The sequence below is a fragment of the Bombina bombina genome, chromosome 3, assembly GCF_027579735.1.
Source record: "Bombina bombina isolate aBomBom1 chromosome 3, aBomBom1.pri, whole genome shotgun sequence".
Lineage (NCBI taxonomy): Eukaryota > Metazoa > Chordata > Amphibia > Anura > Bombinatoridae > Bombina > Bombina bombina.
Genome location: NC_069501.1, coordinates 1,202,944,345 through 1,202,956,023, shown reverse-complemented (window position 1 = coordinate 1,202,956,023; position 11,679 = coordinate 1,202,944,345). Strand labels below are relative to the sequence as shown.

Sequence of the window (11,679 nt, the reverse complement as noted above, 5' to 3'; positions counted from 1 at the left end):
TAGGGGGAAGAGAGCAAAAGGGGGGGGGAGAGAGCAAAAGAGGGGGAGAGAGAGCAAAAGAGGGGGAGAGAGAGCAAAAGAGAGGGGGGAAAGAGCGCAAAAGAGAGGGGGGAGAGAGCGCAAAAGAGAGGGGGGAGAGAGCGCAAAAGAGAGGGGGAAGAGAGCGCAAAAGAGGGGAGAGAGAGAGCAAAAGAGAGGGGGGAGAGCGCAAAAGAGGGGGGGAGAGAGAGCAAAAGAGGGGGGGAGAGAGAGCAAAAGAGAGGGGGAGAGAGCGCAAAAGAGGGGGGAGAGAGCGCAAAAGAGGTGGGAGAGAGCGCAAAAGTGGGGGGGGAGAGAGCGCAAAAGAGGGGGGAGAGAGCGCAAAAGAGGGGGGAGAGAGAGCAAAAGAGAGGGGGGATAGAGCAAAAGAGAGGGGGGATAGAGCGCAAGAAAGAGGGGGGAGAGAGAGCAAAAGAGAGGGGGGAGAGCGCAATAAGAGGGGGGGAGAGAGTAAAAGAGAGGGGGGGAGAGCGCAAAAGAGGGGGGAGAGAGCGCAAAAGAGAGGGGCGAGATCGCAAAAGTGGGGGGAGAGAGCGCAAAAGAGGGGGGAGAGAGCAAAAGAGGGGGGAGAGAGCGCAAAAGAGGGGGGAGAGAGCAAAAGAGGGGGGATTGAGCGCAAAAGAGGGGGGAGAGAGAGCAAAAGAGAGGGGGAGAGAGCGCAAAAGAGGGGGGAGAGAGCAAAAGAGGGGGGAGAGAGCAAAAGAGGGGGGAGAGAGCAAAAGAGGGGGGAGAGAGAGCAAAAGAGATGGGGGAGAGAGAGCAAAAAGAGGGGGGAAGAGAGAGAGCAAAAGAGAGAGCAGAAGGGGGGGAAGAGAGAGCACAAAAGAGGGGGAGAGAGAGCAAAAGAGAGGGGGAGAGAGAAAGCGTGAAAGAGAAGGGGGAGAGAGAGCGCAAAAGAGAAGGGGGAGAGAGAGAGCAAAAAAGAAGGGGGGGGGAGAGAGCACAAAAGAGAAGGGGGAGAGAGCAAAAGAGGGGAGAGAGAGAGAGAGCAAAAGAGGGGGGAGAGAGCGCAAAAGAGGGGAGAGAGAAAGCAAAAGAGGGGGAGAGAGAGCAAAAGAGAGGGGGAGAGAGCACAAAAGATAGGGGGGAGAGAGCGCAAAAGAGAGCGGGGAGAGAGCGCAAAAGAGAGGGGGAAGAGAGCGCAAAAGAGAGGGGGGAGAGAGAGAGCAAAAGAGAGGGGGGAGAGAGCTCAAAAGAGGGGGTAGAGAGCGCAAAAGAGGGGGGAGAGAGAGCAAAAGAGGGGAAGAGAGAGCAAAAGAGAGGGGAAAGAGCGCAAAAGGGAGGGGGGAGAGAGCACAAAAGAGGGGGGAGAGTGCGCAAAAGAGGGGGGATTGAGAGCAAAAGAGAGGGGAAAGAGTGCAAAAGAGAGGGGGAGAGAGCGCAAAAGAGAGGGGGGAGAGAGCGCAAAAGAGGGGGGGAGAGAGCGCAAAAGAGGGGGGGAGCGTAAAAGATGGGGGGAGAGTGCAAAAGAGGGGGAGAGAGAGCACTAGAGAGGGGAAAGAGCGCAAAAGAGGGGGGGAGAGAACGCAAAAGAGAGGGGGGAGAGAGAGCAATAGAGAGGGGAGAGAGCGCAAAAGAGAGGGGGGAGAGAGCGCAAAAGAGAGGGGGAAGAGAGCGCAAAAGAGAGGGGGGAGAGAGAGAGCAAAAGAGAGGGTAGAGAGCGCAAAAGAGGGGGGAGAGAGAGCAAAAGAGGGGAAGAGAGAGCAAAAGAGAGGGGAAAGAGCGCAAAAGGGAGGGGGGAGAGAGCACAAAAGAGGGGGGAGAGTGCGCAAAAGAGGGGGGATTGAGAGCAAAAGAGAGGGGAAAGAGTGCAAAAGAGAGGGGGAGAGAGCGCAAAAGAGAGGGGGGAGAGAGCGCAAAAGAGGGGGGGAGCGTAAAAGATGGGGGGAGAGTGCAAAAGAGGGGGAGAGAGAGCACTAGAGAGGGGAAAGAGCGCAAAAGAGGGGGGGAGAGAACGCAAAAGAGAGGGGGGAGAGAGAGCAATAGAGAGGGGAAAGAGCGCAAAAGAGAGGGGGCAGAGAGTGCAAAAGAGAGGGGGAGAGAGCGCAAAAGAGAGGGGGAGAGAGCGCAAAAGAGGGGGGAGAGAGCGCAAAAGAGGGGGGAGAGAGCTCAAAAGAGGGGGGAGAGCGAGCAAAAGAGGGGAAGAGAGAGCAAAAGAGGGAAGAGAGAGCAAAAGAGGGAGAGAGAGAGAGAGAGAGAGCAAAAGAGGGGGGGAGAGCAGAAGAGGGGCGGGGAAGAGAGAGCGCAAAAGAGAGGGGGGAGAGAGAGGGAGCAAGGGTTGAAACTGCGGTACTTAAAAAAATTGTCCCGTGCACACGGGCTTTAGGACTAGTTATTAATATTTAATATTTCCATAACGTGCCTTAAGATAACATTCTTAAATTTGCGCTAAACTTACACTGTGATATTGAGAAACCCAAAGCACGTTACGTATATTTTACATTCCAATGTTCTTCACATAGAATTTTTTAAAATTTGTATTATTAAATATATATTCACATTTATATATATATATATATATATATATATATATGCAGCCAAAAGAAAATGCACTCTCAGGACTTTCATGTTTATGAAAGTCCTGAGAGTGCATTTTCTTTTGGCTGCATATCTTCTACAAATTTGCACCCAGGCAGTTTTCCTTTGTGGGCGAGTTCTGGTGTTTTGGATACCTATATATATATATATATATATATATATATATATATATATATATATATATATAAACCCCTTTGTGTCAACGTGTGTGCATGTTATCAGGCCAAAATCACCAGAGTATGTAAACTTTTGATCAGGGTCATTTGGGTAGTTTCTGTTGTCATTATGATTTAAAAAGAGTAAACACAATTGATTGATAATAAATGGCTTCAGCCAAACACTAACCATGAGTGAAAGAAAAGTTTTTGTGTTATCATTCATATTCTCTGAAAAATGGCCAAGAAATCATAAATTCTGCCAGGGTATGTAAACTTATAAGCACAACTGTATATGTATATATATATATACACAGTATCTCACACAAGTGAGTACATCACTCACATTTTTGAAATATTTTATTATATCTTTTCATGTGACAACACTGAAGAAATGACACTTTGCTACATTGTAAAGTAGTGAGTGTACAGCCTGTATAACAATGTAAATTTGCTGTCCCCTCAAAATAACTCAACACACAGCCATTAATGTCTAAACCGTTGGCAACAAAAGTGAGATTTTTACTCAAGGTCTTCAGTTGCGCTAACCTGACACGTTTTAAATTAGAGCAAACATGTTTATTTTCAACTTGTAATAAGCTCTCAAATTAACGTGCCTACGATACTCTCATATCACTGGCGCTCAAACGTTAGCATGCAACTTGTAATCTAGCCCTTTATTGGAAAACAAGTTTTCAGGTTTATACAAACTCTGACGGGTTGGGTAGGGGTTCCCCTCTTTTCTTTATTTGTTATTCCAGTGTGTGTAATGCCTCTCTTTCTGCCACTCATCTTTTCTTCCTCGCTCTATCTAGTCTTAAAATAAGGCGCTTCTAGGGTCTACAGCATGTTCTGAGTCCTTCTTTGGAGATGTTTAATCATAAGGAAGCCTGGTACCAAAACTCTTATCTTATGCCTGTGTGGCTGTATTTGTCCAGATGGAAAGATACCCCATAGGGCAGGTACTTCTAGTAGGAGCCTATAGAGGGATATTGCTGTTATGTTTAACGTTAATCCCTGTTTATCTACTTGATGTGCACTGTAGGGTACTGATCAAACGTTTTATTGATTTAGCTTTCTTATTTTTCTGTACTTTAAAAATTCAATAAAAATTATATAAAAAAATATTAATAAGCAGTTTAACGACTATTAAAATAAGTGAAATTATTAACACAACAAACACGCAATACTGATAATATCCCTTAGAGAAACACACACATATCTCTATGGTTTTGGTGCCTACATACTCTTTAACCTGTAATTGTTAAAACCCAATATCACTATTTTGATTGTTTTTTTATCAAGTATATATTTTAATTAACAAAATAAAGATATTAATTAAAATATATAATGATTTAGTGCTGGCTTCGGTTGGAGAATTTCGAGCTTCCAGCTTTGTTCTGGACAAAACACACTGTCATTACCAGCCGGTGTCCAGAAATTGTTATTTGCCACAAACAAGCGTAAGATTGTGATTAACCCTTGAGTTAGACAACTATTTCTTCTGTTAAGTGTGATCAGTCCACGGGTCATCATTACTTCTGGGATATTAACTGCTCCCCTACAGATAGTGCAAGAGGATTCACCCAGCAGAGCTGCATATAGCTCCTCCCCTCTACGTCACTCCCAGTCATTCTCTTGCACCCAGCAACTAGATAGGTCGTGTGAGAGGACTATGGTGATTATACTTAGTTTTATATCTTCAATCAAAAGTTTGTTATTTTAAAATAGCACCGGAGTGTGTTATTACCTCTCTGGCAGAGTTTGAGGAAGAATCTACCAGAGTTTTGCTATGATTTTAGCCGGAGTAGTTAAGATCATATTGCTGTTCTCGGCCATCTGAGGAGTGAGGTAAACTTCAGATCAGGGGACAGCGGGCAGATGAATCTGCATAGAGGTATGTAGCAGTTTTTATTTTCTGACAATGGAATTGATGAGAAAATCCTGCCATACCGATATAATGTCATGTATGTATACTTTACACTTCAGTATTCTGGGAGAATGGTACTTCACTAGAATTACACTGTAAGAAAGACATAAAGCTGTTTAATAACTAGAGATTATGTTTAACGTTTTTGCTGGAATGTAAAATCGTTTTCATTTGCTGAGGTACTGAGTGAATAAATGTTTGGGCACCATTTTTCCACTTGGCAGTTGCTTAAATCTGTTTTTTCTGTCAGTTTCTGTTCTCCCTCACTGCTGTGTGTGTGGGGGAGGGGCGCTTTTACTATGCATCAAATATTTCAGTCAGCAACTCATTGTATTCCCTGCATGATCTGGTTCATCTCTACAGAGCTCAGGGGTCTTCAAAACTTATTTTGAGGGAGGTAATTTCTCTCAGCAGAGCTGTGAGAATTATAGTTTGACTGAAATAAAAACTTTTATTCTGTAATTTGTTTCCTGCTTTCAGAAATTGTTATCTTTGCTAATGGGGTTAAACCTTTGCTAAAGTTCTGTTGTTTACAAGGATTGAGGCTATAACTGTTTCAATTTATTAATTTTTAACTGTCATAGATCTTCTGTGCTTCTTAAAGGCACAGTACGTTTTAATATTATTCTATTTGAATTGTATTTCCAAGTTGCAAGTTTATTTGCTAGTGTGTTAAACATGTCTGATTCAGAAGATGATACCTGTGTCATTTGTTGCAATGCCAAAGTGGAGCCCAATAGAAATTTATGTACTAACTGTATTGATGCTACTTTAAATAAAAATCAATCTGTACAAATTGAACAAATTTCACCAAACAGCGAGGGGAGAGTTATGCCGACTAACTCGCCTCACGTGTCAGTACCTACATCTCCCGCTCAGAGGGAGGTGCGTGATATTGTAGCGCCGAGTACAGCTGGGCGGCCATTACAAATCACATTACAGGATATGGCTACTGTTATGACTGAAGTTTTGGCTAAATTACCAGAACTAAAAGGTAAGCGTGATCACTCTGGGGTGAGAACAGAGTGTGCTGATAATATTAGGGCCATGTCAGACACTGCGTCACAGGTGGCAGAACATGAGGACGGAGAACTTCATTCTGTGGGTGACGGTTCTGATCCAAACAGACTGGATTCAGATATTTCAAATTTTAAATTTAAACTGGAAAACCTCCGTGTATTACTAGGGGAGGTGTTAGCGGCTCTGAATGATTGTAACACAGTTGCAATACCAGAGAAAATGTGTAGGTTAGATAAATATTTTGCGGTACCGACGAGTACTGAGGTTTTTCCTATACCTAAGAGACTTACTGAAATTGTTACTAAGGAGTGGGATAGACCCGGTGTGCCGTTCTTACCCCCTCCGATATTTAGAAAAATGTTTCCAATAGACGCCACCACAAGGGACTTATGGCAAACGGTCCCTAAGGTGGAGGGAGCAGTTTCTACTTTAGCTAAGCGTACCACTATCCCGGTGGAGGATAGCTGTGCTTTTTCAGATCCAATGGATAAAAAGTTAGAGGGTTACCTTAAGAAAATGTTTGTTCAACAAGGTTTTATATTGCAACCCCTTGCATGCTTTGCGCCGATCACGGCTGCAGCGGCATTCTGGATTGAGTCTCTGGAAGAGAACATTGGTTCAGCTACTCTGGACGACATTACGGACAGGCTTAGAGTCCTTAAACTAGCTAATTCATTCATTTCGGAGGCCGTAGTACATCTTACTAAACTTACGGCGAAGAATTCAGGATTCGCCATTCAGGCACGCAGGGCGCTGTGGCTAAAATCCTGGTCAGCTGATGTTACTTCTAAGTCTAAATTGCTTAATATACCTTTCAAAGGGCAGACCTTATTCGGGCCCGGGTTGAAAGAGATTATCGCTGACATTACAGGAGGTAAAGGCCATGCCCTGCCTCAGGACAAAGCCAAAGCCAAGACTAGACAGTCTAGTTTTCGTTCCTTTCGTAATTTCAAAGCAGGAGCAGCATCAACTTCCTCTGCACCAAAACAGGAAGGAGCTGTTGCTCGCTACAGACAAGGCTGGAAACCTAACCAGTCCTGGAACAAGGGCAAGCAGACTAGGAAACCTGCTGCTGCCCCCAAAACAGCATGAATTGAGGGCCCCCGATCCGGGATCGGATCTAGTGGGGGGCAGACTTTCTCTCTTCGCCCAGGCTTGGGCAAGAGATGTTCAGGATCCCTGGGCGCTAGAGATAATATCTCAGGGATACCTTCTGGACTTCAAATACTCTCCTCCAAGAGAGAGATTTCATCTGTCAAGATTGTCAACAATCCAGACAAAGAAAGAGGCCTTTCTACGCTGCGTACAAGAGCTCTTGTTAATGGGAGTAATCCATCCAGTTCCACGATCGGAACAGGGACAGGGGTTTTACTCAAATCTGTTTGTGGTTCCCAAAAAAGAGGGAATTTTCAGACCAATCCTGGACTTAAAGATCCTAAACAAATTCCTAAGAGTTCCATCGTTCAAGATGGAGACTATTCGGACAATTTTACCTATGATCCAAGAGGGTCAGTACATGACCACTGTAGATTTAAAAGATGCTTACCTGCACATACCGATTCACAAAGATCATTACCGGTACCTAAGGTTTGCCTTCCTAGACAGGCATTACCAGTTTGTGGCTCTTCCATTCGGATTGGCTACAGCGCCAAGAATCTTCACAAAGGTTCTGGGTGCTCTTCTGGCGGTACTAAGACCGCGGGGAATCTCGGTAGCTCCATACCTAGACGACATTCTGATACAAGCTTCAAGCTTTCAAACTGCCAAATCTCATACAGAGTTAGTGCTGGCATTTCTAAGGTCACATGGATGGAAGGTGAACGAAAAGAAAAGTTCACTCGTTCCACTCACAAGAGTTCCCTTCCTGGGGACTCTTATAGATTCTGTAGAAATGAAGATTTACCTGACAGAGGACAGGCTATCAAGACTTCAAAGTGCTTGCCGCACTCTTCATTCCATTCAACACCCGTCAGTGGCTCAATGTATGGAGGTAATCGGCTTAATGGTAGCGGCAATGGACATAGTACCCTTTGCACGCTTACACCTCAGACCACTGCAACTGTGCATGCTAGGTCAGTGGAATGGGGATTACTCAGACTTATCCCCTTCTCTGAATCTGGATCAAGAGACCAGAAATTCTCTTCTATGGTGGCTTTCTCGGCCACACCTGTCCAGGGGGATGCCATTCAGCAGACCAGACTGGACAATTGTAACAACAGACGCCAGCCTTCTAGGTTGGGGTGCCGTCTGGAATTCCCTGAAGGCTCAGGGACTATGGAGTCAGGAGGAGAGTCTCCTGCCAATAAACATTCTGGAATTGAGAGCAGTTCTCAATGCCCTCCTGGCTTGGCCCCAGTTGACAACTCGGGGGTTCATCAGGTTTCAGTCGGACAACATCACGACTGTAGCTTACATCAACCATCAGGGAGGGACAAGAAGCTCCCTAGCTATGATGGAAGTATCAAAGATAATTCGCTGGGCAGAGTCTCACTCTTGCCACCTGTCAGCAATCCACATCCCGGGAGTGGAGAACTGGGAGGCGGATTTCTTAAGTCGTCAGACTTTTCATCCGGGGGAGTGGGAACTTCATCCGGAGGTCTTTGCCCAAATACTTCGACGTTGGGGCAAACCAGAGATAGATCTCATGGCGTCTCGACAGAACGCCAAGCTTCCTCGTTACGGGACCAGATCCAGGGATCCAGGAGCAGTCCTGATAGATGCTCTGACAGCACCTTGGGACTTCAGGATGGCTTACGTGTTTCCACCCTTCCCGTTGCTTCCTCGATTGATAGCCAGAATCAAACAAGAGAGAGCATCAGTGATTCTAATAGCACCTGCGTGGCCACGCAGGACTTGGTATGCAGACCTGGTGGACATGTCATCCTGTCCGCCTTGGTCTCTACCTCTGAAACAGGACCTTCTGATACAGGGTCCCTTCAAACATCAAAATCTAACTTCTCTGAAGCTGACTGCTTGGAAATTGAACGCTTAATTTTATCAAGACGTGGGTTTTCTGAGTCAGTTATTAGTACCTTAATACAGACTAGGAAACCTGTTACCAGAAAGATTTACCATAAGATATGGCGTAAATACCTACATTGGTGTGAATCCAAAGGTTACTCTTGGAGTAAGGTTAGGATTCCTAGGATATTGTCTTTTCTACAAGAAGGTTTAGAAAAGGGTTTATCTGCTAGTTCATTAAAGGGACAGATCTCAGCTCTGTCCATTCTGTTACACAAACGTCTGTCAGAAGTTCCTGACGTCCAGGCTTTTTGTCAGGCTTTGGCCAGGATTAAGCCTGTGTTTAAAACTGTTGCTCCACCATGGAGTTTAAACCTTGTTCTTAATGTTTTACAGGGCGTTCCGTTTGAACCCCTTCATTCCATTGATATAAAGTTGTTATCTTGGAAAGTTCTATTTTTAATGGCTATTTCCTCGGCTCGAAGAGTCTCTGAATTATCAGCCTTACATTGTGATTCTCCTTATTTGATTTTTCATTCGGATAAGGTAGTCCTGCGTACTAAACCTGGGTTCTTACCTAAGGTAGTTACTAACAGGAATATCAATCAAGAGATTGTTGTTCCTTCTTTATGCCCAAATCCTTCTTCAAAGAAGGAACGTCTACTGCACAACCTGGATGTAGTCCGGGCTCTAAAATTTTACTTGCAGGCAACTAAGGAATTCCGACAAACGTCTTCTCTGTTTGTCATTTACTCTGGGCAGAGGAGAGGTCAAAAAGCTTCCGCTACCTCTCTTTCTTTTTGGCTTCGTAGCATAATTCGTTTAGCTTATGAGACTGCTGGACAGCAGCCCCCTGAAAGAATTACAGCTCATTCTACTAGAGCTGTGGCTTCCACTTGGGCCTTCAAGAATGAGGCCTCTGTTGAACAGATTTGCAAGGCTGCAACTTGGTCTTCGCTTCATACTTTTTCCAAATTTTACAAATTTGACACCTTTGCTTCATCGGAGGCTATTTTTGGGAGAAAGGTTCTTCAGGCAGTGGTTCCTTCTGTATAAAGAGTCTGCCTATCCCTCCCGTCATCCGTGTACTTTTGCTTTGGTATTGGTATCCCAGAAGTAATGATGACCCGTGGACTGATCACACTTAACAGAAGAAAACATAATTTATGCTTACCTGATAAATTCCTTTCTTCTGTAGTGTGATCAGTCCACGGCCCGCCCTGTTTTTAAGGCAGGTAAATATTTTTTAATTTATACTCCAGTCACCACTTCACCCTTGGCTTTTCCTTTCTCGTTGGTCCTTGGTCGAATGACTGGGAGTGACGTAGAGGGGAGGAGCTATATGCAGCTCTGCTGGGTGAATCCTCTTGCACTTCCTGTAGGGGAGCAGTTAATATCCCAGAAGTAATGATGACCCGTGGACTGATCACACTACAGAAGAAAGGAATTTATCAGGTAAGCATAAATTATGTTTTTGTTTTGATTGGCCATTGATTCAAATGGTAACTCTGAAATTCTAATTTGCTCACTGCAGGTCTGGAAGTCATCTTCTACTTGATCAGTGTGAAAAGTACCGGCGATGTCTTCAGTGTAAAAGACGTACGACAAATTGTGGAGAAACCAATATATGGCGCGAGTCAAGATACATCCCTGGTTCTCGTTTAATGGTTTGAAAAGATGGGGAAGTTTGTCTCACTCGGAGTGTGCTACTTGTGGATATATTTAAAAACTACACAGGCATAGAATCAAATTCTGTATGCGGTTTCACTAAACAAAAGTTATGAAAGCAAATGGGAGCATCCCAAAAAAGCAAATAAAATGGTACTAACCTTGCAATTAAATCTTTTTGTTGTGGTTCTTTTAAAGTGTTATCAAATCTAAATGTCATTAAAAGGACATACAGCCCAACATTTGTCTTTCATGATTCACACAGAGGACAATTTTAAACAACTTTCCAATTTAATTCTTTGAACAAATTTTCTTTATTCTCTTGGTATCCTTTGGTTAAGAAACAGCAGAGCACTACTAGGAGCTAGCTGTGCACATCAGGTGAGCCAGTGGTAAGAGGGATATAAGTGCAGCCACCAATCACCAGCTAGCTCCCAGTAGTGCATTGCTGCCCCTTAGCCTACTTAGATATGCTTTAAAACAAAGTGTACCTAGCGAATGAAGCAATTTAGATCATATAAGTAAATCTGAATAATGAAATAACAATTGTTGTTTTTATATTTCTTTAAGTGTTCTTTAAAGAGACTAAAATGAATTTTAATACATTTTCACCACTGGAGACATTAAATTATTATTTTGTTATATTTCAATACGCGTTTTCTGTGTGACCTCTGTTTGACTACTGGAGGAAAGTTAGTATGTTTTAGTCAATGGAAATGATAGGTTTATAGTATCTGTGTAAATACAAGACATCTGTAGTCTTTCAATAAATTAACATGCTAGCTGAGTGTGACAACTTTCTGAACAAATTAACATCATGTTTCTTCAGTTGTTTTTTCATAGCCAAATATGCCCCACCACTTGCCTTGTTCGGTGTAGCCTATCCAGACTTTTTTTAATTTTCAAAACAAGCTTTATTGATTTGTTATAAAGGAAGGACAACATTACATAAATATAGCAATTTTTACAAAGGGTACATTACATTGGAAAGAGGTTTTCTGATATAAACAAATTTACCCTTCTATGTTCCCTGAGCTTCTAAGCGCTAATGTTTATCAAGTCTGAAGCAGGATATTCCTATTTACAAATTGGATGTCGTCAACTTCTTTCAATATTGTCCTTGAGCTTGCTCCAACGAGTAGAAAGACTCGTTGTATATATATAATTTCACATCTTTGGCATAACATGTTCATTGTAGCGTAACATCAGAATTATGGCCCAGATGGGCTAAAAAAAAGAAAGAGAGTAAACAAAGAAGTATTGAAGAAAGGAGAGGAGGGTGAGAAGGAGAGGGAAGAAAAAAAAAAAAAAAAGGGGAGGGGGGGTTGTGGGGTGGTGGGGGAGGGGAAGACAGGTAGGGATGGCTGA

The 11,679-nt window shown here is 43.6% G+C and overlaps 1 protein-coding gene across 1 annotated transcript in view; it reads left to right on the top strand.

The window, feature by feature from the left end:
- CCDC81 (coiled-coil domain containing 81) overlaps positions 1-10,484 on the top strand; it is a 188,270-nt gene extending 177,786 nt beyond the window's left edge. The window contains exon 16 of the mRNA XM_053708642.1: positions 10,178-10,484. Within this exon, the coding sequence (XP_053564617.1) occupies positions 10,178-10,316 (139 nt within the window). The 3' untranslated portion in view covers positions 10,317-10,484. The remainder of the gene's footprint in view (positions 1-10,177) is intronic.
- Positions 10,485-11,679: the final 1,195 nt, after the last annotated feature.